General features: G+C 46.0%; 1 protein-coding gene across 2 annotated transcripts; it reads right to left on the bottom strand.

The window, feature by feature from the left end:
- Window positions 1–526: 526 nt before the first annotated feature.
- Window positions 527–25,114, bottom strand: LOC125695386 (acyl-CoA 6-desaturase-like). 2 transcript variants are annotated; one of them, XM_048949740.1, is made up of 12 exons: window positions 24,989–25,114; window positions 14,412–14,522; window positions 13,406–13,603; window positions 12,991–13,092; window positions 12,628–12,753; window positions 10,241–10,301; window positions 9,672–9,748; window positions 9,344–9,441; window positions 6,658–6,754; window positions 5,434–5,513; window positions 4,196–4,321; window positions 527–3,689 (listed from the first exon to the last, which is right to left on the bottom strand). In XM_048949740.1, the coding sequence occupies exons 1-12, from the start codon at window positions 25,112–25,114 to the stop codon at window positions 3,638–3,640; spliced, it is 1,254 nt and encodes a 417-aa protein (XP_048805697.1). In that variant the 3' UTR covers window positions 527–3,637. The 2 variants fall into 2 exon arrangements, with proteins under 2 accessions (XP_048805697.1, XP_048805696.1); XM_048949739.1 differs by lacking the exon at window positions 24,989–25,114 and adding an exon at window positions 17,813–18,263.
- Window position 25,115: the final 1 nt, after the last annotated feature.

The following is a 25,115-nucleotide window of genomic DNA, read 5'->3' as shown; positions in this document are numbered from 1 at the left end:
TTATCCGCAAGGCAGGCTTCCAGTTCCATTGCATGTTGTTGTGTGGAAGCCTCTGGGCTGACCTAAAGCCCACCAACTCTGTTGGACCACATTGCCCATTGGAGAAGCCACTGGCAAGCTGCCCATTGCACTGCTGGGAGAGCCATTAATGGGCAGCAAAAGTGAGTTTTGACACACTGTAGGAAGCTTTTACTGAAGTTTCTGTATCCATGTTGATCTCACCTGCCTTCTTGAAGTGCCTGGAGAATGAGTTTGAACATTTAGGCCAACCTTTTTACATGGAAAAGACTCCTTTTGGCGGTGGTTTCCAAGACAAGTGTAAACACTGCCATTGTTCTGGGCTTTGGGAAGGCCATGAAGACATCTCTCTGTTGTCAGTGCCATAAAAGCCATTTCACCCCGCGCAGTGGAAAAGGACTTTCCACTGAGACATTGCAATGACTTAGGATATGACTGAAGAAAACATAGAGTGCATTTTTATGGTCAACAAATAGTTATGATTTTAATGAGCAATAGAATACACTGGAAAAAATATTTTGAGATTGTTGGTTTTTTTTTTGAAGAACGAAATAAACAGGAGCTGTCCTATAAGGAATGTAGATCTGGTGTTTTAACAATTCGTAGGGAACACTTGAAATGTTAGGACTCGGTTAGGAAGTCTTTCTTAGGAAAGCATCTGCTAGAAGAGGCCGTGGCTGGAAGATGGCTGCTTTTAACCTGTCTTGTGAGGGTTGGTTTCTTCTCACTTTGTGGGTATCTGAGCAAAACAAGCGTCCCTACCTCAGCTGTTGGCCAATTAGAAACTAGCAATTACTGGGGGAATGTGAGCACCTGGTTTCAAGGTGCCTTTTCTTCCCTGTCCATGGCACTGGTGTTTGTCTTCCCACTCTGCCTGTTCCCTTCCTGTGTTTCTCCCAGCTCTGTGTTACTCCTTCTAAAACACATGCCCACCTCCCTCTTGTCCAGAGTTAATGCCTTTCTCTTCTAAGCATCTCTGAACACGCTGCTCCTCCAACTTCAGTGGCAAACCCTGCTAGCATGACTGAAGAGAAGCAAGCCAACCCTCTGCTGCCTGTTCTTCCATCATCTGACCGAAACAAATGCTGTTTCCAACTCATGGCCTCTGTACGTTGCCAAGTGCTCGTGTGGCCAACAATGTGGTTCAGGTGAGATTATTTGCAAGCCCTGGCAGGCTTCAGGCACGCTTGGGAGATTTTGATGTGTGTTTGCAATGTGGATTGCCTTTGTCAAGAGAAAAAAATGTGTGAGTTTTCACCTCATTTTGTTTCAGAGAAATTAATTAGCTTTAGTCCTCAGAATGTTGGAGCAAAACTATGCATAGATGTCAATGCTTATATCGTTTTGATGGCTAACTGGAACCTGCAAAGGGAAGCTTTTTGCTCTGGGAACAGAGCTCAGCAAGGTCATGTGAACTCTGCGTCCTTTGGTGGGCCAACTTTGCAATTTTACTGAAACTTCTGGAGCACTTCAGATTTCACTTTTGTAAAAATCTTAACAAGACAGATTTCTCCAGATTTTCAGGGCTCTTTGCCAGGGGTGTGTTTGATTGAGTTATTGGGTGGAGAACTCAAACATTAAGGTGCATGTGAAACACTGTGTGTCCCAAGATGGTGGGCTGGGATTTTTTGGAGGGAGAGAAAGAAACTACATGAGTAAGGCTGTCAGTGAGGCTTTGTCTGAAAAAAGTAACCAGCTTCTTGCATTTTCACAAGACAAACTTTCTGAACATGAAAGTACAATTATTAAACTACACTACAAGGGGTTGGTGACCAGTTCTTTGTAAAAAAAGGAAAAAAGAAAAAAGACCTTTATATCTTGCAGCAGCAAGAACAGTGTATGATCCTGGAAGTTACTTCTTACAATAGCATTACACAGGTTTTATTTCTGGATTCAAGCAGCTGCATAATTTGTATAAAAATGGGAATTTTCAAGGGTCTGAAAGAGGAAGTAGTTGGAAAACAGCTAACATCAAGATCTCTCCTGTCCCCTCTTTCTTCTATTTGGTATCTTGTGCTAAGGTCTTGGGAAGAAAAATGCCCATTCGAGGAGTCAAAACTAGATGGACATATTAAGGCATTCTTAGCAGTGTTAGTCAGAATTCTGGACTAGCCCATTACTACCTGTCTGAGAAGTTACAGCATCCAGAAGGACATCACTGCTTGTGCTATTAGAAATCAACTATAAGAACTGCTCACATTCTGTTCAAGTGTCAGATAACCTGGAGTAGCTTTTAATCCTAACAATTCACTGTGATGTTCAGGTGAGGGATGAGCAAGAACACAAAAACAAGCCCTTTGTAAATCTGAAGTATTAGTAGCTAGGTTAAGTTATAGTCCTACCTATGAATTTCCTGTCTGTAAACATAGAAATCTCATCCAATTTTCCAAAGTGGGAGGTGACAATACATTTTTTGGAAGGGCACAGCCACAGCTCTGGAGTTGTCTCTGCACGCAGAACCTTGAGATTTGGTGGAGCTTTACTGGCATTGAAGGTTCAAAAGTGAGGATCCAATTTCAGTGTTGGGCAATGCAATTATTCGTGCAATTGCCTAATAACTAGAGCATCTCTTGTACTAGGAAATGTGTTTGGAGCTGAGATAAGCTGTCGGAACCAAGCGCTGCTGTTGATACTACGGCTCTTCTTTGTAGAGAATCTGTCTCTTCCACTGTATTACAGCTGAATCCAAAGGTCTTGATCTACCTGGAGTGGGCTTGGGATTGGGTTGCACGTTAGTGAAGCGACTGGCAGCTGTTAAACTATATCATCTGGTTGAGCTATTCGTGGGTTTTGGCTATTAGGACACTGCACAGGGAACAGAGTTATAAGGAAGTTGTAAGATGTTTTTACAGGAGGTTTCACATCACTGGCACATCCTGGTCAGTTCTGCCTTCAGCCACCTCCCCCTAGAGCCTGTGGTCAGGCTGAGCGGTTGGGAAGCTCCTCCTCCTCCAGAAGGAATCCATTTTCTTTGCTGATTTGTTTCAGGAACAGGGCATGTAGCCCAGGCCTCTGACAAGATAAACAGCCCTGGTTTCTGCTGGGCACGTGCAGACAGGCAGAACTGGGTGTTGCCGAAGCTCTGCTCAGGTGAAAAAAACCATTTGTGGTTACACAGGATTGATTGGCAATTAGTATGCTTTACTGATGGGCAGGACTGAAAGCCACAGCGTATGGCTGCTGGGCCCCATGGGGTGAGGTTCCTGCAGCAGAGCTGACACGGGTGTCCTAGGATTGTCCCTGGGCTTGCTGAAGTCTAACAAGTCGTGTATGTGAATCAGCAGCTTGTGTGCTTTAGGCAGAATGAGTGAATAGCGAGGAGATGGTGGAGGGCAGATGCTAAATGTCTCCTTTTTAGACACTTCTCTCTGTTCTCTCCCACCCTTCCTTTTGTGCGTTGGATCTTGTCCTCTGAAGGCTACGCCAAGCACATTTTACGCCCGTCTGGATTTAACAGGTTGCCTGAGCTCACACCAGTAGCAGTTCACAAGACAGGAAACTCCCCTCAATTTGTGCACATAGAAATAGACCGAATTCTGATAGTAAAAGACACGTATGTGATCTCCCCCCTTACCCCCATCCCTCCCTGTGACTCGCACCTCCCCATTAAGACTCGTATTCACTTGTGGAGGTAAGCATCCAGCCATAAATCTCCAGATTTCTTTAGTGACCTGGGGAAAGAAAATGGAGAGAGGCTTGTTTGGCTTGTGAACCTCTGTCACTTTGTTCCTAGAAAGGAGAACTCTCTTACTGGGTCTGAACATGAATCCCACAAAATGAATACCTTAGAATACCAGAGGAGCTGCTTATTTTGCTCTTTGGGCCCCCAAATTGACCAGTTTCAAAGTACTTCAATAGAAGTGCTCTTGTTGCAGAAGCAGCTTTGGGGGATAGCACTTTCCTACCCCACCTCCCCATCTTCCCATTTCCATGGCAGTTGCAATCTGGCATCAGTCCACTACACCAATGGGGCTGTGTGGCCGTGCCATTTCTGCAGGATGAACATATCTTCAGGTATTCCTTGGGCTGTGATATGAAGGTATTACTCTAGTGATACCAGATCACAAAATGCTGATATGCTATTTCTCAAAGTGTTCTGAATGATCTGTAGTAGAAATGATAGGATGCTTGTGTAACACTGAATTGCAAATTGCTGATGTTAATAAAAGAACCTTACCCAACTATGTCTACAAATGCTTTTCCAAGAGGCTTCTCTTCATACTGGACTCCATACTTGGCACATAACGACTTCACCAGGGGTTTGATTTTCCAGTAGTTGTGCCGTGGCATTGTTGGGAACAGGCTTGAATAGAGAAAGAGAAAACATCTGAGAAAAATCTAGAGCATAATCTCAAGGGATGGGCATCTCCATCCGCCTTCTCATGGGGCCAATTATTAATGCCTTCTTGAGCTGCACCAATAGAAACAAGAAAGAGAGGTGGAGATCCATGCTTTACATTACACTGTTTCAAGAACTTCTTTCAAGAACAGCCTGTGAGAACAGAATACATCTATTCTGCTGCTCTATCAGTCCTCAGAATAAAGCTGTGTTCAAGAGAGACAATAAAAGTCAGTTTATGAAGGAAAGGATGCTACTAGTGCAATACAAAGCAAACAAGAAGAAAGGAAGCAGTCTCGCTCTGCTGAGACAGCTGCCCATTTGCTTTGGGCAGTACTAATTGTTTCTTGCCAAACTGAATTATCAGTGGCCCCATTTTCCATCTCATGGAACACAGAAACAGGTAAAGAACCTGGGGTCACCTTGCCTTATACTTTTCAATGGAGATTTCCTAAGCTGACTTCCAAACCAGTCAGCTTTACCCTAAATGTGGTCTCTATTACATTTTGCACTGACAACAGACTGCCCTGGTTTTAGTACCCCTCTTGAAACCTGGTAGTCAGCAGTATGTACAGTCCCACATTTCCTGCCGTAAAATGCTGATGCCCTTTTATTTAGGGAAAGGACATTTCTGAAATATATCCTAAGATAACTTCTTGAGCTTTAGTATCCAAATCCATAGCCTTTGTATCTTGCAGTTTTGTACCAATGACTTAACTGAAACCTGAATTAAAACTGGGAGAGTGAAAGCTGAAGTATTGGGTAGCACGAGAGATAGATGCCGTGCCTCTAGTGACAACAACCCCCAGTTGTCTGGGTTTGTCTTTGGTTGGAATGTGGTAGTGCTCCAAAGGGAAGTGGAAGGTTTGACTAGAGAAGGTGTTAGACAATCTTATGTAGTCTCTGCTTTTACCATGAAAGTTTGAACCAGATCATTTCTGAGATCCCTTCCAACCTCGGGCTTCTCTGTGATTCTGTCCCATCTCACACATATGTTTTTAGCAGACTATCCCTTGCCACGAGTCCAGTGTTATGACCACCTGGTAATGACCAAACGATGCTGGGTCCATACTCACTGGTGCTCAATTTGAAAGTTCAGGTGTCCGGTGAACCAGTCATTGAAAAAGGACTGCTCAATATTGCAGGTGGCTGCCAGCTGTGGAGGCAAGAAAGCAGCTGTAATGCTAGTGATCTTCCTAGATATGAATTATTCACCCTAAAATCAGCACAAAGCTCCTCTTGCCTGTGGCAGGAACTGGAGGACAAAAAGTACCTTCCTCTACTATGAGCGGTCATTGTGTAGAAGGTTGCCATTCTGAGACAGCTGACTGCAGCATGGGAAGCTTTAATCCTTGGTTAGGGCTTGCTATCAGCTGTTGTGCTGACGATGCCGTGCAGGTTTGAACAGTGATCAAGGGGCAATGCAGGAAGATAGCCATGTTTGGTGACATATCAGCCCAAGGACAGGGTCCTAAATGTCAGCATATTTAGCTGGAGACCAGATGGTTAACAACAGTATCAGGAAGGGAAACCGGAGAAGAAAACACCATGGATGCAGGAAGCCTACTTTTACTCCCCTCTAGTTGTTGTCCAGTATGCCTGAACTTGTCTCAGCTCAGTTACACAAGATTCATGTAGTCAGTGCCAAAGTTGCTGTCATTGTTCTCTAGGTCTGAATGAGACTTGGGCCACCACAAATAAAAGGTGTGCATTTGTCTGACCAGGCATTAAAGAGATTTGTACGTAGCAAGCGGTGCATCTTCATTTCAGCCCTTATTCCATTAGAAAACTACACGCTTTTGAAGTATGCTGAGCTCTTTCTTCAACTGGAGTTGATGTGTTTTCAGTGCAGGGATAGCACATTGGTTTAAATTATCACTTAGAATCAGCAGATGATTTCCACTAAGACATTTCTCTTTGCTCGTATGTGTATGCCTATGTATACCATGTGTGCACCTGAGACTGCCTCAGAACTGAAGACGTAAAATATAACCTTCTGATAACCGAAATCAATACAGAAGTTTGGACTTCCATGCCTTAAATGAGCACCGCTGGCTCTGGGGAAAACAAATGGAATCGGATGATGGTTGGATTAGATGATCTTAGAGGTCTTTTCCAACCTTAACAATGCTGTAATTCTATGGTCTTTATGGTAGAGAGGTCATGGGCAGAGGCTCTATGCTATAGCACTCTGTACCTTCATCAGGGGATTATTTGGTACTCCATCCACTCTTTTGAGTAAATTTCTAATCCAGTTTGGAGTGAGTGGAATCAGAGGTATTCTTTTCCCTCCCCGTTACCTGAGAGCTCAGCCAGTCTTTGTGCTTCTCACAATCGATTTCCATTGGAATGTGATTCATCTGAGTGACCCACACAAACCAGTGGCTCTCCAGAAACCTTCAGAAACATACAGACAAAAAACACAACTGTTTATATTGCAGACCAGGATCTGAGGTAAATAGATGGTGTTTGCAGGGAGCAGCAGGATGTAAAGCACGTGAGAAAAATATTTCCCCAAGATGCAAAACTAAGTGCCTCTTCCTATTGAAACCAGAATCACTTCTGCAATTAATTTCTCTTTCTCTCTTCATACCTCTGGGACTAATGCAATTATCCCTCTCCTTCCTCAGGAGTGGATCAATTTCTCGTGCTAATTTTGCCTTTCTCTAAATAAAGATGTAATATTGAGAAGGGCCAGTAGGAAACATTTCTTCTCCAAAAAAGTGGTGAGGCATTAGCACAGGCTGCCCAGGGAGGTGATGGAGTCGCATCCCTGGACGTGTTCAAGAACCAAAGATATGGGGCACTGAGGGATGTGGTCAGTGGGATGGGTTGGTGGTTGGACTTGGTGGTCTTAGAGGCCTTTTTCAGCCTTAGTGATTCTATAATCCAATGACTTGAGAAAAAGAAGCCACGGTTTAGAAATTCTGAGTTGATTTTCTTTGCAATTGCTTGCTGGACATACAGCAGTTTCAAAGTCCACCTGCTTATTGGTGTTAACTTTCTGGTTGTCAGATTTAGTGCTCGGGGGCTCCCAGTTTCTCTTTGTTCTCTCTGTAACTTTACCATAATTCTGCATTCTGAACTTGAGATTGGCTTGTTTATTGCTCATTGTGTAAACCACAATTTTAGCCTCTGGAGAACAGCCTACAGAAATGCACTTCTGTTTACCCAAAGCTGTTTCACTGCGCTGAGACTGAGATGTATATAGCAAGGCAGTTGTTTAGAAGCATCCTTTTCCAGAAAACAAGCCTATAGACTTTAAAAAACAAAACCAAAACAACCAGATGATCTGATGGTCTGCTTTCACCAGCAATTTCAGCAATCACTGTAATGTAACCAGCAGTAAATCCGTACAATGACTGACTGGGGTAAGCTAATTAAACAGAGCTGTCTCAGAGCTGTTTGGAAGTTTGATTTTGATTGTTTGCTTTTCCAGTATGTTCATCTGTCTGACAGAAGTCTGAATAAGACAGTTGATGTCATGCGTCAGCTAATTAGAACAATCTCAACTTTTTACTCATTACTCCTATCTGGGGTGAAAACAAAATGAAATGTTTTTATTTAACTCTATGCCTTACGTATTTAGATTGAGAGTGGTGGCCTTCATTGCGTATCCTTATTGCTCTGAGCCATGGGAGAGCTGACTACAATGGTGCATTGTTCTCTAAAGCTCCCAGGGCTCTTCTTTTACTGACTCGAGTATAACAGAACTATAGTAACAGGGAACCATCTCCTGCTGAGCCTTCATGAGGAACTGAAAACAATTTTGCAAGGAGAATGCTCTTCATTTTTCAGCTTGATCAAAACAGAAAATTTTTGGAGATACTAGGTCAGTTGGTTTCAGTTGTTGAATCCAGATCAAAAATGTTGTCTACACACACAGCTGTCCATCTTTTGAAGTTCTTAGTGAAAAAAAAACCAGGACTGAAGTGTTTTGAAGCTATGAAAACTGAAGTCATGAACAGTGACGTTATGTTTCCTGGAGGCAAACCTTCAGATTTTGCAAAGGCTTTTGCATATCTGTTGCCATTTCTTTTCGCTTTAAAAATGTGGGGTTTTTTAGAAAAAAGTGTTTCACTCTGATGAAATGTTTTCTAAAACTAATGCTCACTGCAGGACTAAATGCCATCCTTTGGTATTAGCCAAAGAGCTGCAGATATTACATGCAAAATAGAAATACAAATTCAGTGCTACCATCTGGAATAGTACAACCATGCAGTGAGTAAGCTTCCCAATCCTGCCCTGCCTGATTCATTTTGGCAGCCTGTGCTTGCTGTTCATGTTTTCAGATCTCTTGCTGAACTTTCCACCCATCTGTCGTACAGCAATAGTCAAGAGCAGTTCATCGTGGAGCTTGGTGGCAATAAAGGGGCAGAAGACCAGTCAGAATCAAGACACACAAAAATAACCTCTCCATAGGTGTAAGGAGAGCTGAGAGGTAGTTTTGGGGGGGGGGTCTGCTGGAATGTAGGGGTGGGAGCACTGATCTGAGGTGTGAAGCAGATTTCTGAGGCACTGGCCTCTGCATAGAAGCAATGATGTGTGTGTGTAATGTGCAGAACATGAGCTATTCTGCATGTGAGAAGTGGGGAGCGTTTTCATTCTGGTGCTCAGGTGGGCTCACGAGGCACCTAAGTGAGCTGGGAAGAGTTTAGCCCAAGGCACTATGGAAGGATCTGGCCTTGGTCAGTGTGGAAAATGCGTAAGTGTTGGGATTTGGCAGTCTGTGAGAACGGGGACTGAGGAAAGATACCAGAATCCTGGCTGAACCACCCCGAGGGCTGAGGAAGGTGCTGAGCACCAGAATGAGCTCTGCTGTGAGGAGGTAGAACTGGGAGATGATGGGAAGAAAGCAAAGCAGTAGGAATACCCAATAAAACAACACACAGTGTGGCAAATGACTGCAGAGAATGAGGAAGACCTGTGGGTCATAGCAGAGCTGGGGGTTGATTAGCCCAAAATGGGAGGTCCTTTATCTCCTACCTGACAAAAGTGAGGAGAGACAGGGATCCCAGAATGCCATAGAATGGGGTGTATGTGATGAAATAGCGCATGTAGTAGCTGATGGCCCAGGCCAGGTCCTAGAGGAAGAGAGAAAACATGAGGCATCTCTTAGCCTATTTCATGCAGCGTGGCTCTGCTGGTAACACTAGACCATTAGATCTGGTTAGGGACACTAGATCATTAGCACAGCAAAGTGTGATCCCTTCCCACCCTCCCTCTGCCAGGTCTCTTGTGCTGCAGAGACCACTGGTCTCTCTCCCTGCTCAAATGTCACAACCCACAAAGACTGAGGGAACACGGCACTCACCGCCCAGAACCTGCGCTTGATCATGGTTGAGATGATTTGGATTTGGAAATACACGGGGATGAGCAGAGGTGGGAAGACTGCAAAGCAAAGGGAAATGTTTCGGACATCAGAGAGGCAGAAAAGCGCGTGACATGAGAGTGTGCTGGTGATACAGGGATTGTTTCTGGGAAAGGCTACCCAGCACTGGTAAAAGAAGCGATGTGCTGGTGACAAGGACAGGTGGCTTCTCTGTGAAGGAGGCTCTGGTTCACACCTGTTCATCTTGACTCATCATATGCAGGTATTCCATTGAGCCTCCCACACAGAGGTTACTTTCCAGTCTCAACCACTTGTCTTACTTTCTATAGCCACGCTGGCTACACTAAACATGCTTGGATACCTGTGAGAATATACTGCATTAATTTTGAGGCCTGCGCAGGTATGCCATTAATGGGACTGGAGGTCTTGGGAAGGGAAAGATGAGTTGAGACTTATGCATTGTTCTGCTAACACAGTAGGGCTGGAAACTGAACTGATATTCAGTTCCCCTGACCAAAGGGAAAGAGGAGGAACACACTGCAGATACTCACTTAAGAAGAAGTACTCATGCTGGTGGTTGTAAGGCAGGTACTTCAGCTTCTTCTTGCCGTACTGCAGGACAAAGATGAGGAAGCTCAGTCTTGGACAACAGCGCCAGTGTATAAGAGAGGATTATCTGCAACACTTATTTATTGACTGGAGAGTTTTGACCAAATTCCCATGCCATCAAAGCTAGAAAGTATTTTATTATGGATAAATATCCTGACTTCATAATTCTCTGTGTAAATTCCTTTTTAAAGCCTTCTGGTCTTGATGTACAGCTTATTTGTATTTATGAACCTGGTGACATTTTCATTCATTTCTGATCTTCCTGCCTTGCCTATGGCTGTGCTTAGAATTGCCATTTTTCCAACACAAATTCAAGACTTTGATAGTTGGACCAGATGATCTTGGCGGTCTTTTCCAGAGTTTTTGATTCTAAGGCATAGCAAAGTCTGACCTAAGGTATGTTCTCAGGAAGGATACCATTGGCAGAGAAAGATACTGAACATTGGCTAGTCTTCCACCCAAATGACCCGACCACCAACTCCTTCTGACTTCTGCAGCCATCAGCCCCATGAGCCCTGCCATCTGCCAGGGCTTGTAAAGTTGTGCTTTATCAACAGCGGAAAAACTAGTGTGGCCCTTTGCTATTTGCACAGGAAGTCATATAGGTGTATTTAAGTCTACAACGTCTGTGTTGCTAGTTTGACATAATTAGAAGTAGTGTGCTGCCCCTGAGAGCTGTTCTGTACCAACTGCTATCTAACCATGGTTCACCTACACACAGCAGATGCAGTCATTCCTCCAAAGACAAATCTGATCAAATTCAGTCTGTTTAGTGAGGACTGACAGAAAAGGAATCTATTTTTTCCCTGTTCTTCCTGGTAAACAGTTGGAACTGCCCCATCAATCTCCACGACAGGACATTTTAGACAGACAGCAAAGCAGGCTTCCTGGTGGTCTTGGGTGATGAGCATGGGACTGGCGTGCCCAATGAATTTCCAGTGTGCCAGCTCTTGAGCCAGGCTAAAGTGTTATTGCAGAGCAGATCTCATCCTGGGAATGGGAGAACCTTCCATTTTTCCTTTAAGTAAACCACACTCTACTTCAAAACCCAATCATCAGGCACAACGTTTTCCAATGGGATGTACCAACACAGTGAAGATCCCGATTTGTATTTTCTAGACACTGTCTTTTTTTTATGCTCCAGGAGGAGGCTTTCATTTTAGTCACAGATATTTCTGCATCTTGAAAATACTATGTGTGCAATATATTCTCTATACATATCCATCTACTAGCATGTATGTCCCCAACGTATTTCTGGGGTTACTTTCTTAAGAGGATAAAAGCTGGATGAGAGAGCATTAGATTTTTCATTTGGTACTTCTCTGAGCTGTACGTGCTGCAGATCTTTTTGTTGTAGTTGTTGCTGCTGTTTTTAACTAGAAATATTTGTTTAATTGTTAAAAAAAAAAAAAAGCCAAATGTTTATTTTCTGTGTGTAGGTTTTTATGAAATTCTAAGCATTTTGACTCTAGAAGGACAGATTGCATCACAACACTTTAACTGCCTACTGTTTAGTGTGCAGCCTGTTGGCACACAGCTAATGTAATAAAATTGTAAATAGATGACTCCAGTAATCTGGTGTAACCTGACAAATTCACAGTTGGTCTGGCTTTCACCCTTGGTCTTTGAATAAAATGTTTATTTCAAGATTAAATGATGCCTGACGATCTCTAGAGTGAGGTGAGAGTGCAATCGCTTGCAGCTAGCTTATACAGGCAGAAAGTTTCTGTATGCCTTGAATTTCTAATTCAGCTTTGCTGGCTTAAACACTCAGATTGAATCAAAATCTCCACAGATTTTGCCTTGAGAAACAAACAAACAAACAAAAAACCCACAGAGATGTTCTCCTGTTTCTATGCAAGCAATATCCTCCCACATGCATGGCAAATGTTCCAGTACAGAGGACATTGTCCAAAATATTCAAGGATATTTTCTGTGGAAACGGATGATGAGTTTTGAAATATTCTTGGCGAAGTAATTAGAAACACCATATTTTCCCCTCGTGTTGATATTTTAATACAGCAGAATGAAGTTTTCTTTAACAGCTTTCTACCATCCCTTGTTTATTGCTTTTCCTAAGCTACCCCCAAATAATATTTCCTAGGAAATGGATAGGGAATTATACAGTCAATCCTACACTTCCTCCCAATATCTGGGAGGGCGTAACTTCCAACAGATCGCAATAGACAAATCAAGTTCATGGGAGAAGCATTTGCTTTCTTAGCATTCTTGTGTGTTTAGCAAGACCAGCAAACTTCTTTTTTTAGAGTGGCAGTCTCTGATGTCTTTAAAGATGATGATTTTCCACTTTTTAGCCACTTAGCCTTACCTCAATAGGTTGACTTTCTCCAAGGACAAAAATATGCAGCATGTTCACGTCTGGGTCTTTCTTGAATATGTTGGGCTTAGCATGATGTTGGAAGTGACGATGGTTCCACCAGTTTGCAGAGGCACCCTGGGCAGATACAAGAACAAGGAATTAATCCATGTAAAAGCACAGTTCCTCTAGTGGTAGCTGCACTAAAACAGTGCAGTTCTGATTACACCTAAACTACTGTTTGCTTTTAAAACAGAAAATTCTCTCTGCATCTGCTTATTGTGGAAAGACTGAGAGATGCAGGGTCCTGCTTTGACACAGTCGAAGTGACTGCAGCTATTTCCACAGACCCCCCATGTCCATAAGGATCTTTACCTTCAGGTGTCCAATCACAAACTTGTGGACAATGTGGTTCCAGGAAGACTTCTTAAAGACAGAGAGGTGTCCAAAGTCATGTTGCAGCCAACCTGCCTGGGCCTGAAATGATGGAAAGTAAGTTAGTTGTACTGCTGCTTGAAAACAGAGTTGAGCATAAAAGAAAATAGAGACAGAAGGCAAGTTCTGAAGAGGTCAGTGCCTCCATTTCCTGGAGAAGGAAAGGCACAGGAGATAAGGAAAACGTGTGAAGCATAATGACCGGTCTGTAGGGGGGGCCAGAAGGAACCATGGGACCTGACATGTAGTGAATGTTTTTCCTAGTTGGATGGGTCTAACAAGAAAAGTTTAGCACACATTGATCTCCTCTGTAGTGATTTGGGCAACCAATATCTCTGTCCCTATTACTTCTTACCTGGGAAGTTGTAAGGATGCAGGCAAGGATTAGAGTTGTGATCCAGCCAGTACCGAAGTACGAAACCATTAGCCAAGCCAAAGCTTCCATTGCAATGATATGGGCCAAGTAAAGAGAGAAGAACAAAGGATTGGCTCTGAATAAGTTCATGTCCTCTGCTGTCTTCCTCAGGGTCCGAAAATCCTCCACCAGCTGGGACTGCAAAATAGACATGCAAGACACAGCATGCAGTTTGTAAGCAAGTCTGAATGCATGCAAGGAAGTCTATGTTCCATGCAAAGGACTCTGGTTATTTCTTGCTTCGTTTGGCTACACCAGAATTAAAGAAGGATACAGTTTTATTATAGCTTTTCATAGCACTTTCCCAAGAGTAAACACCCTGACTGGTCTGAGTCTTTGCCCTGAGGCTTTGCACCCTCAGCAAGGAGAGTAATTCAAGCCTCGTGCTGTGAACCAGGACTACCTTGCTGTGTTGGGATTTACATTTGGTGACTCTTCTGAATGAGCTTTACAAGTGGCAGAGAGCCATTAGCATCACCTCCTTTGTTCTGAGTAAGACAAATATGCCAATGGTCATGGCCAGCCATAAACAGCAGGATGGAATTAAGGGTTTTTGTTTGTTTGTTTTTGGTTTTTTGTTTGTTTGTTTTTTAGCAAGAACTAGTCATGTCATGCACAGTGCCTGAATAATGAATGAATGAGATGTCTGGAAAAGGTACAGAACTGGACTGGGGAATATGGAGAGGATAGAAATGGTAGCTGCTGGGTTGTTGCTGCTGAAACAGCTAGATTGAAATAGGACGTCTTCTCACCCATGGGTCACTATTGCTCCTACTACTTGTTAACATAATTGTGGTTGTCCTCCAGAGCTTTCCTGGTACTGGTCTCAGCAGGATAAGCTGCCTGTAGTGAAGGCCCCTTTATAATCTACCTGGAGGACATTTTGAGAGGGAAAAAATGGTGGCACTTGTCCATGATAAACACCAGCTCATTAGCAAACACTCACATTTTTATCTCGGTCCTGGCTGGGTTCCCCTGGAGCAAGCTCTCCAATAAGTAATGGCTTGAGAAACTTCTGCACCAAGTTGGGATTGATGTGGAAGGCCTGGAATGCATCCTGGAGTAGAAATAGGAGTAACTGTGAGATTCAGCAGTAGCTGTTTCTTCCTGAGCGTTGTTCTGTTCCTGCCCATCTCCAGCACTGCCCTTCCTTGCAGTAGATCCCTCCACTGAGGGTGGTGTAAGACTGTTAGTGTGAAAGAGAGGTGCGATCTCTGTTCAGTGTGGTACTCCTGTGCTGATGAAAGCTCCGCACATGGAGACATTCAAGGTCAGGCCAGATCAGGCTCTGAGCACCTGATCATTGGTGTCAACGTTCACTGCAGTGGAGTTGGACCAGGTGGCTTTTAAGAGCCCTTTCCAATTCAAATGATTCTATGATTCCACCAGAGAAGCCTTCTGCTCGAGGCTGATGAATTTGCTTATTTAGAAGGAAGTAAACAGTGAGGCCTGCAATGGTATCTGGAGGGACAGAGAAAGGCACCCCAAGAAATTTCCTAAGCAACTAAGCACCTAAATCCTGCTTAATTCCCTAGGAAGGTAGGCCGACAGGAATGTGTGCAAATCCCCACCAGGATATAAATACCCTATGAAAGTCTGCTGCCTGGAGGCCATTCAGGAGAGGGGATTGACTTTTGTTTTCATAGGGTATTTGATTTGAGCAGAGTTCACCTCAGAGAGCTGTAAAGATGCAGTTCCATGATAAGTTCACCACACTAAGCCACAGTTCTCTTTTTGAGATGGTCTTCAGCATAAAAAACTCCAACTTCATTTAGAGATTATTTTATTTTGCTCACTGTGCTCCTCCTTCACTGAGATCCTGTCACACCTGGAGAAAGCTTGATGCCTTCCATGCCTCATGGAAGCAAACCAATGGATCTCATGAGGCAAGAAGGCCTATGATTTAAAAGAGAGGGTAGTTTAAGGAAGCATGTGGTTCTAACTTTGTCAGTGGCTAATGATTTGTGTGGCTATGGTCTCCTTTTCTCATTATGTTGAAATCCTTATCTTCTTCACCTTATGAATAAATAAAATACAAACAAGACACAGACAAAAACAGAATTCAGTAGTAATATGCTTCAGCTATTCTTCCTTCATCCCATTAACTAATAATTAATTGCAAGGACCAACTAAAATCTCCCCTCTTGCTCTAAGTTATTATTAGGGAAAAATCTTCTCAGGAAGAGTGGTGATCTGCCCAGGGAGGTGGTGGAGTCAGTGACTCTGGAGGTGTTCAGAAACTGTGGAGATGTGGCACTGAGGTGTATGGTCAGTGAGGATGGGCTGGGGGTTGGACTTGGTGACCTTACAGATCTTTTCCAACCTTAATGATTCTATGATAAATAGGAAGGGCAGATCAGTACGTGCTCACTGTGCCTAGCTAGCTGACCTTGGTGGGAGCTGACCTCCATTCCTAAACTGGCTCTGGAGTTCCAAATTCCCAGCCAACAAGCTTGGTTCCAAAGTGCACCAAAGTCCATGTAAACTTTCACCTTATTCCAGGACTTTGGGTTGAGCTTCTGATCACAGAAGTTCTGCTGTAGGAAGCACCGAGAGCTGTCTACCCAAGGCTTTCCTGACAGCAGCATATCTGTTTTCTGAACATGTCATGATATTACCAGGGAGAGCTCTCCTCCATATCTGAACTTGACAGCTGCGTTTTTTTTCTGCCTTACATGAAAGATTGCAACTGGTCAGAAATGCAGTCATGCATCTTAGAGCACAGTCATAAGCCAAGCGTCTTCTAGAAAGGGTGAATTATCTCAGCTGCTTTTGGTGGGGGAAAACAGTTTTATTTATTGGTGCATGAGCTCTATATAAGCATCAAAGTACTCGGTGCAGTGAACACAAAGATATTCTTTTGCATCCTCAAACATCATCTAAAACAGAGATGCTGCAAGGTGCTGGGACATATGCTAAGCCTTATTCATTTCTTGAAGGCAATTGCGCATGATGGGGTGCCACAACAGGCTGTCCCTGTCCCAGACTGGTGTGCCATGTCAGTGGGCCTAAACTGAGTGACTGCAGAGCATTGCTGGCATTTGCAGGGGAAACTCACATGTAAGCTGTCCTGGGACAGGGACAGAAACAGTTTAAGAGCTGAATCTTTATCATTACTTTTTCCTCCTCCAAAGCTCTCCCAGTTGTGTTATCTTGCAACTCAAACTGAAACTTTTTAGCAAAGCCCCAACAGGCTCAAGGCCAAAGCTTTCTCACCATGAAACGGTGACATGTTTTGGCGGTAAAATGTTATTCACAGGGGGAAGCTGGAAACCAGATGCCAACTCTGTGTGAGTGCACTGGGCAAAGCACCCTTCAGTCTGTGCCTTCACGGAGTGCTCTCTGAGCATAGAGGGATGCTATGCTGGGAAGGAGGAGCTGGAAGGGGTGTCACAACCCTGTCTTTCAGTCTGCCTTGCAAAGATCAGAGACAAATGCAACAGCAGATGCTTTTAGATTCCTTGGGGAGGAATCGCAGTGAATTCTCAGGGATAGGAAGCCATCAGAGGAGCTCGCAGCTTGTGCAGCGGAGAGAAAGCCCCACCCCTTTCCTTCTGAGGCAGAAAGCTACTCATTTGGGGCATTCAGTGGAACCGGACAAGAACCAAATGCATCTCAGTTCTTCCAGGAAAATAGCGGGGAATAACCGCAGGCAGAGGGAGACTGAAGGAAAGCGTTAGCAATTCTGTGGCACACAGATCCTTCTTGCTCAGGTGTCAGAGCTGCGGCAGACCAGCAGCTAATGCTACAGCTCTGCTTACCGCCCGCAGAGAGCTGGGGGCAGCTGCATTTATTCACCCCGGCCTGGGAACGTGCTCTTGGGATGCATTTCTGCACAAGGTGGCTTAGGGGGAAAACGCAGGCAGCAATCTCCAACCCCCTCCCTTATTTTTTAATTGCTGAAACAGGAGAGGTGTCTGAAACAACCCAGCCAGCTGTAGCAGCAGCAAACTTTTTTTTTTTTTCCCCCCTCTCTTCTGTAGAAACCTGTAACACAATTCTCTGGGGAATTCTCTCCTGGGAAAAGCTGAACGGCGCCTTGTTCGGCTCACCTCTGCAACAGAGCGGCAGTGAAACGGGGGCCGGGTTTTAACCCTTCCTATGCGTGCTCCCCGGCACGCCCAAAGCCGCGCACGGAGGAGGGGGAGACCCTCGGCCCACGAGTCCCCAACTCCCGGCACCGCACGAACGCAGACAAAGCCCCGCAGCGGAGCCTCTCCCGACCGCTCCGCCAGATGTTGCCCAGCGGGGGAGGCGCTGCGCACGCGGGTATCGCCGGTGTGCGGGGCGATGTACGGGCGCGTGCCCGCGATTCCCGCCGGAGCCCGGAGCGGCCCCGTCCCTTACCGTGGCATCCTCGCCGGCGCAGTGGCCGATGACCCGCTGGCCGCCCGGGTGCCTGTGCGCCCACTGGGTGACATTGTACACCTTCCGCTCTATCACCAGCCACCTGTCCGTCCTCAGGTTGTGCTTCTGGATCTCCTCCCAGGTGAAGAAGCGGACCTGCGGCTTGCACTCCTCCTCTCCTTTCTCGCCCCCCTTCCCCATGGGGCCGGCCGCCGCTTTGTCCTCTCGATACGCGAGGCCCGGGGCCCTGCTGGCGGCACGAGCTTCCCGTGCCCGATTTAGCTCAGCTGATCCCCGGCTCTCCCCCGCTTCCTCTGCTCATGTCCTCCCTTCTCTTTGTTTCTCGCTGCCCGGCCCCGGCGCTCCACCAGCTCCGTCGCTGGCTCCGAAGTGCCCCCTAGGCTACGTTTTTCCTCACTGATGTACTTCTCCTCCCGCATAGCTCCGTTTCGAGACAAGCTCGGCCCATTTCCCCCCCCCGCTTCCCCAGCATCCCCCTCCATTCAGTACCGGTGAGGCTTCCACAGGGATCAGCAGAGCCCCTGCACCAATCCCGGCCCTCCCGCCGCCGAGCTGGGCGCTGCCATTGGCCCCGCGCGATCTTGCGAAGGGAGCAGCCGGCGGCCGGCCAGGCCGGGCCGCGAACCCGCGGCCCGACGGCACGGGGGGAGCGCCTCGCATCCCACGCCTCCTCTACGGCAGGATTTCGGCTCCTGCTTCTAAAAGCTTCTTTTTTTTCCTCCCTTTTTTTTTTTCCCATTTTTTTTTCTTCCTTGTTTCTTTTCTTTTATTTTTTTTTTCCCCCTCCTTCTTCTCTGTTAATCTTCTCCTTTCTTCTCCTTCCTCTTTTTGTTTCCTCCAGAATTACCACCACCCTTTTTAATTTAGGAAGCACATTTTGCTATTGTGGCCAAAGCACACATTGTTTTTCTCTAAGCTGCCCCTCGGTCACAGGAGTGATCGGTCCCATTCACAAGGCAATCTCCTGCTCTGGGCAACACTTTTGCTAATCAGTGGGACAGCCCCATCCTTTCTTTGCCCTGGGGCGCTTTGTAATAACAGAATCCTTGCCAGGATGTTGCACAAGGTGTTGAGGCACAAGGGCAAAGCCAACTGAGTGGTGTTTTCACTGGTGTCTATCCCATGCCTGAGGGTACCTGTAGCTGCTTTTTGGGGTGAGGCAATCATGATCAATGGCTTTCTTGGCAATAGGCAAGAAAGTCCCCTGTGACTCTTTTCGTTAAGAAAGAAGGGCACGTTTTTCTTTCCTTCATTGTCTCTAGCTGATTCTAAGTAGGCTTCATACACTGATGTTATTAGGGTACAGATTGCCTCTCTTGACTTGCAGCACAGAGGTGGTTTTCTGCTGTATGACCAAATCATAGGTCAGGAACAACACTGGGTTTGTAACTCAGACCCCATTCTCTGACCTGGTCTGCAAAAGGAAGGGGTAGGATCCCCTATGGCTGACCATCAAACTTCAGTTCACAATGTTTGCTTACTCTCTGGCTGGCCATCTATTGCATGTCACTACTAAAGGAGAGAGCTCAGATTCAATATTAGGAAACATTGTTTTTTTCAGAAAGAGTGGTGAGGCACTGGCACAGGCTGCCCAGGGAGGTAGGTGGTAGGAGTTACCATCCCTGGAGGTGTTCAGGAACTGTGTGGATGTGGCACTGAGGGACATGGTCAGTGGGCATGCTGGAGGTTGGACTTCGTGATCTTAGACACCTTTTCCAACATTAATGATTCTGTGATCCTGTGATCTTGCTATCCAGGGGGTAGGGGATGACCTCCTTTGAGGAAGCAGAGCAGTGTCTGCAACCCTGGTGTTGTTGTGTTCCTGGCCAGCCCCAGCCCCACTTCAGGCTCTCAACTGATATGAAAGAGCTGAGAACAGGGAGCGGGCATTCAAGAAGCCGTTGCTCCCCACCCTTTCCACCCACACGCCGTACACAGGCTGTAGGAATGGAGAGCAAAGTCAAGGAACATGCAGCACTTCCATGCCAGTGAGAACCACCTGGTGCCATTCTCACGCCAAGGCATCCTAAAGGCTCCCGCTTCTGCCTGGTCTCGCTGCTGCATGAGGGTTTTGGACCGTTAAACAGTCCTTCCTGCAGCGCGGGATGATGGAAGTCAGAAATGAATGTTTTCCCAAGACTTTATTTAGTTCAGTTCAAAATAGACCTCTGACAAGGACAGTAATAACAAACGTCAGCAGGGCACTGCTGGTGTAACGGTGTAAAAGTGGACCCGAAGCTTGCTGCATGTCATGTGGGAAATTTTACCATTGTAACCTCTGTGCTGTGTTGTGGGAATGTCCCAGAATGGGGCATGGCACATGGGATGGTTTGACCCCCACTGTGCTAACTAAGGCTGTGCTCTCTGTGCTCTCAGCACCATGTAGCTGAGGCTGCCGTGGCAGTGCTTCAGCTGGGTATGCTCCCATCCTGGTGACCTTGCACAGGAAACACAGGCTCAAACTGTGAGACTGCTACAAGTTTTGTTTGCTAAATAGTAATACAGAACCCACACCAGAGCTTGGCTCACGTTGGCCATTGGGCCACTGTGGTGAAAGAGCTGCCATGAGCTTCCAGGATTCCATGTGTGGAAAGGAATCCTAAGGGAAATCAGGCTGACGGCCAAATCTATATTGACTAGTTCCATATGGCAGTAGTTTGCTGCTTTGATCTCTTATTCCTGAAGAGTTTCCCAGTGAGAGATCTGTGTTTAGTGAATGTGAATGTTTGGGCTATCTTTGTTGAACACTCAGATCCGTAAACACTGAGATGTCTACAGACCTCAATTTGAAAACTGCATTTTTAGTACATATAAATATTCTTTATTTTAATTCTTTCTTTTCTATCTGCAATTAATTGCCCTAGGATGCATTTCTTTATGCTTCACCAAGGATATTTTATCATGAGAAAGAAAGTAGAGGGGATCCATGACAACGCCAGATATTTTGAATGGAATTTAGATCTGCAGACTCATGACATATTTTTGCTTGTCCAGTGTTCTAATTCAAGGTCTGCCCTCTGTGTCCAAAAGCAGATTCAAAGTCATGATTTCTTTTGACCTTGTAGAGATAAAGACATGGATCTTTGTGACTCGCAGTGTGGACTGATGATCATAGTCCATCAGGTCAGTGGTCAATGAAATAAATGTATCAGTGGAAATTGGTGGAAATACACTGATAAGAAAGAAGAATCAATCGGGAAGAAGCAGAATCTGCCATTGTATCTTTTAGATACACATTGATACGAAGTCTTTAATACAACTCCTCATTTCATGTTCTAGATATTTCACATAGATAACTGTGTAATAATGTAACAGCAGACCATAGAAAGGTTCCTGTAAAAAACAAAACAAACAAAAAAACCACCCAGCAACAGCGCTATCATCTTTCTGCAGCACAGGCTGTAATTCTGGCAAGGCTCTCTGTGGCACTTGTTCTAGGTTTTGTTTGGCTCTTGGGCACAAAACTAGCCTGGGCGATGGGAAGAGAACAGACTCGGTGCTGTGGCCAACTAGGTGAAAGGCTGCACTTGTTGCGTGGCGTGGCTTTAGCAGCACAAAGAGCTTGTGTAATGGACACAAAGGCCCCAAGTTTAATGGGAGAGTCAGGAGGTGGTGAGAAATACATCAGGAAATAGAAAAAGGAAGCAAAGAAATGTAGAGCAGGGAAGTTTTTATAGGAGGAACACATCGAAGAGGTATGTCTGCTCCTCTGAGCACTGCAGAAATATATGAGCTGCCTTGAGTAAGTGAAGGCTATCTTGCTGAGTTGGCATGGAATGAGGAGAGAAAAGGAATTTAGGTGTCTCTACTCAGTGCTGTGCATTGACTTGTTGATGTTAAGGGAAGAAACACTTCCTGAGGAAACTGAAAAAAAAAACAACAGAAAATTCAATTTTGGTGTTAGTTTTCTTGTCCTCTTATGGAATATAATCTAGAGATTGGCAAGATAAGACTCTGAAAGTATGCCTTTTGGAGGATGACTTTGGTGTTGTCCCACCAGGGCTTTCCAGGCAGTGACATGCAGCAGCACCTCTCCTGGCACCAGTGCAAAGAGGTGTTTAAACTGGAATACCAGGCTACGGTGGTACACATAGCCTCCCTTCTACATGGAAAATAGCTGCAGGACAGTGATTCCACGTTCAAAGCAATTTAATCATCTTCAGCTACTCTGCCCATCATTCGTGTGTCAACACGAAGCTCTCAAGAAGGCTGCCTTGCCAGTAATACTGTTTCTTAATGACTCAATTTTGAGTGTTAGTGTCCCTTCTTACACATCTGATTACCTCCATCTTGTGACTGCCTTCTGTTCTGTCAGCAGCAAGTGTCCACACTCTTTCTGTTCTCTCCTATGCTGATGTGTTCTTAGAATATCCTGAGTTGGAAGGGGCCCATGAGGATCTTTCAAAACATGTATTTACACAGCAACTTGCCAATAAGGCTGTGCGCCAGGCCCGTCGGTGTTAAAATACGAAATGACTCTATTACAGTTAGAAAGGAGGGAGATAGTTTCATACCAAATGTTGCAGTCTCTAACCACCATTCATCCTGCTACATTTCACAGTCGGTTCCAGCAGAGCCCATTTTGTTGCCATCTGAGTCCTTGACATTTCTTACTGGACCAAGCGTTGTTTGTGTAAATGTATTTGTTAGCTTGGGGGTTTGGATACATCTGAATGGGGACAGGGGATGTGGGAGCTTCAGGATGAGCTGCATGGAGCCAGCAGTTGGGCTCGATGGTTGGTGTGGGTGCCTTCCTAAGTGGGGCATTCTGTGATCCTGTGGCTATAGGATGTACCTTTTGGAAGTGCAAGGAACACCCCTTGCTCTGCCATGGAAAATTCCCACTCTTTCTTAACATCTACCTGCATTTTTTAAAATTTATTTATTTTAAGGATAGAAAAAAGAAATATAATTAATTTTTCCTTTGACGTATCCCAGCATTTTGGAGAGAGCTGGTGACACTTTTTCTAGCTATGGGACAGTGCCGAAGAGCTGACCGAATTTACAAGGCAAACAAACAAAAAGATCCACAACCTCCCGTTACAGTGCTGTCACTGGCACCAATTCCACCCTCTGTAGAGGATCTTGGATCAGCCGTGGGGGACTGTCAGGTCTGGATGCCAAGGAAGCAGGCTGTATAATAGCACTTAATTAGTACAGGAAGCAGCAGACATTGCAAATACTCATTGGGGTGAGATTAAAGAGAGAAGAGTTCCGTTCTAACACTGCCCTATCAGTGTGATCTCATTGGCAATAACTTAGAATGAAGATGTTCTGCTGTAATCTGCAGCTGGAATCAGGGGGCTCTTGCATTTCCTCTTTCTTCAGATTTCTCTTTGAAAAACCAGACAATTAGCACCTCGCCTGCTCAGTTACTGATCTTAATTTACATACTCTGTAGGGCAAGCTCGTTTTTATCTTGGCTCTTTGGTCCCTTATGCTGATTTCTGGTTGCTTTTTCAGGCAAGTTTGAAACCTCTTCCCAGATCACAGTCTTCCACCAGTAGTCCACCACATCTTATCTTCATTGTTTCCCTCTGCCAAGTATAACTGTCACCTCTCATTTTTAACAGTTAGCTTTTAGGGCAGAGCAAACACTCCATGCAGTTAATGCGGTCTGAAGAAACGCATATAAGCAAACCCAAGAATGAATTGTTAGTGTCATTAAACTTAGTAACCCAAGCAAAGAGGTCTGGGTACAGCGCTAACTTTCCTTGTTCAAACCATTCGGCTCTTGCAGCTTGCTCCCAGTGATGCTGCAGCTGCTGAGTGATGTTGCAGAGAGCTGGAATGCAGGGAGCTGAAACTCCTGAGTTTCCATCTCTTCCCTGCAAGGGAAATGTTGCTAAATATGGTGCTTTCCTCCTGCAGAGCAGCTGCTGGAATTGCATTGGCAGCAGCCTGCATCATGTAACTCTTCTGCATTTCGTTCTGTTCAGAGGAGCTGCTCCCGACCCTGATGTCCTCTCTCCCCCGATTCCCTGCCCTGTTCTCAGCCTTCCTGCTGGCACACCACAACACCATGCACTCTGCACCTTGGGCTTTGCTCAGGGTGAGCCACAGCCAGGAGCTGACTCTATTAGTGGGACTTCGCCACAGGTTCAGGCCCTGCCAATCCCTCTGTTATCCCAACTCATTTTCCTCTGCTTCAGGAAGGTCTGCAGCACTTTCAGCCCCCCCTTCCATTTCTCCACATTGCCAATTTGGTCATGAGGTCCTTGTGTGCTCCACAATCTGTTTTTATCTAATCACCTAAAGCTATTAAATGAAGACTGACACTGTTAGTGCAGACAGCCACAGCTGGATGTAGGATGTTGCTAAGTGTGGAACAGCAACTGGCTTTCCCTTGCTGTCTTTATGACAAAGACTTCATTCTCACCTGCGTGAGGCCCATTAGAGATGACTCACGCAGGAGGAGCTGCTGGTGCAACACATCAGCCCTGCAGTGAGTGGAGCTGGTGACTGATCTGGCTCCCAGGATGCCCGAATTAGAGATGCAGATTTCGTATCAGGAAAAGCTTCAGGAAAAGAAGTGAACAGTTAATTTGAGGTAATTTGAATGGGAAAATCAGTACGTTGTTACCGTCACTGCCAGCTAAAAGAAGGGGGAAAAAAAAAAGAGGAAAAAAGGTGTTGGATCCGTGGTTGGTCGGGCAGAGGGTCATCCCGAACCGGGCAGCCCCGGTGCGGCGCTCGGTTCCCATGGCTACCACCGACAGGGCTGCGGTAAATGGGTCAGAGCGGGCGGTGCGGGAAGAGACAAAGGAAATTGGGGTCCGGGAGAAGGGCGTGGGGCACTCATTGCGATGCGTGCGCATCCCCGCACAGGCGGATCTCGCTTTGTTTCGGCAGGATTCGGGCACACCCCGCAGAGCCGGGCACGCCGCGGGGCTCAGCGCTCCTCACGCCCCAAGATGCTCAACGCCCGGCGGCCACGCGCAGCCCCGAGGGGGCGGGCGGGCGGCAACGCGGGCCAATGGGCGCGGAGCTCCGGCGAGGGGGGCGGGGCCTCGCGTTGCGGGGAGCCAATGAGATCCGGGCTAGCGGGGCGGCTCGCAACAGGAGGTTGCGGCCGAGCGCGGCGGGGGGACTCGGGCGGGCGGCGGGGAGAGCCATGGAGGAGAGCGGGGCCGAGCCGGGTCTGCGCCGCTTCACCTGGGAGGAGATCGCGCAGCGCACGGGCCGGGGCCCGGCGGCGGAGGAGCGCTGGCTGGTGATCGATAGGAAGGTGTACGACATCAGCCGTTTCCATCGGCGGCATCCGGGCGGCTCCCGCGTCATC

Source organism: Lagopus muta, chromosome 6, assembly GCF_023343835.1.
Source record: "Lagopus muta isolate bLagMut1 chromosome 6, bLagMut1 primary, whole genome shotgun sequence".
NCBI lineage: Eukaryota > Metazoa > Chordata > Aves > Galliformes > Phasianidae > Lagopus > Lagopus muta.
Note: the sequence above shows the minus strand (reverse complement) of the source record. Positions and strands in the feature narration are given on the sequence as shown.

Excerpts from the sequence above, each read along its gene's own strand:
- LOC125695386 (XM_048949739.1), bottom strand. The coding sequence starts at position 18,013 with ATGGGGAAGGGGGGCGAGAAAGGAGAGGAGGAGTGCAAGCCGCAGGTC. Across the intron at positions 13,604-14,411 it reads GCCAGGACCGAGATAAAAAT|TCCCAGCTGGTGGAGGATTT; the intron begins GTGAGTGTTTGC and ends TCTATTTTGCAG. Across the intron at positions 13,093-13,405 it reads GCATCCTTACAACTTCCCAG|GCCCAGGCAGGTTGGCTGCA; the intron begins GTAAGAAGTAAT and ends CCATCATTTCAG.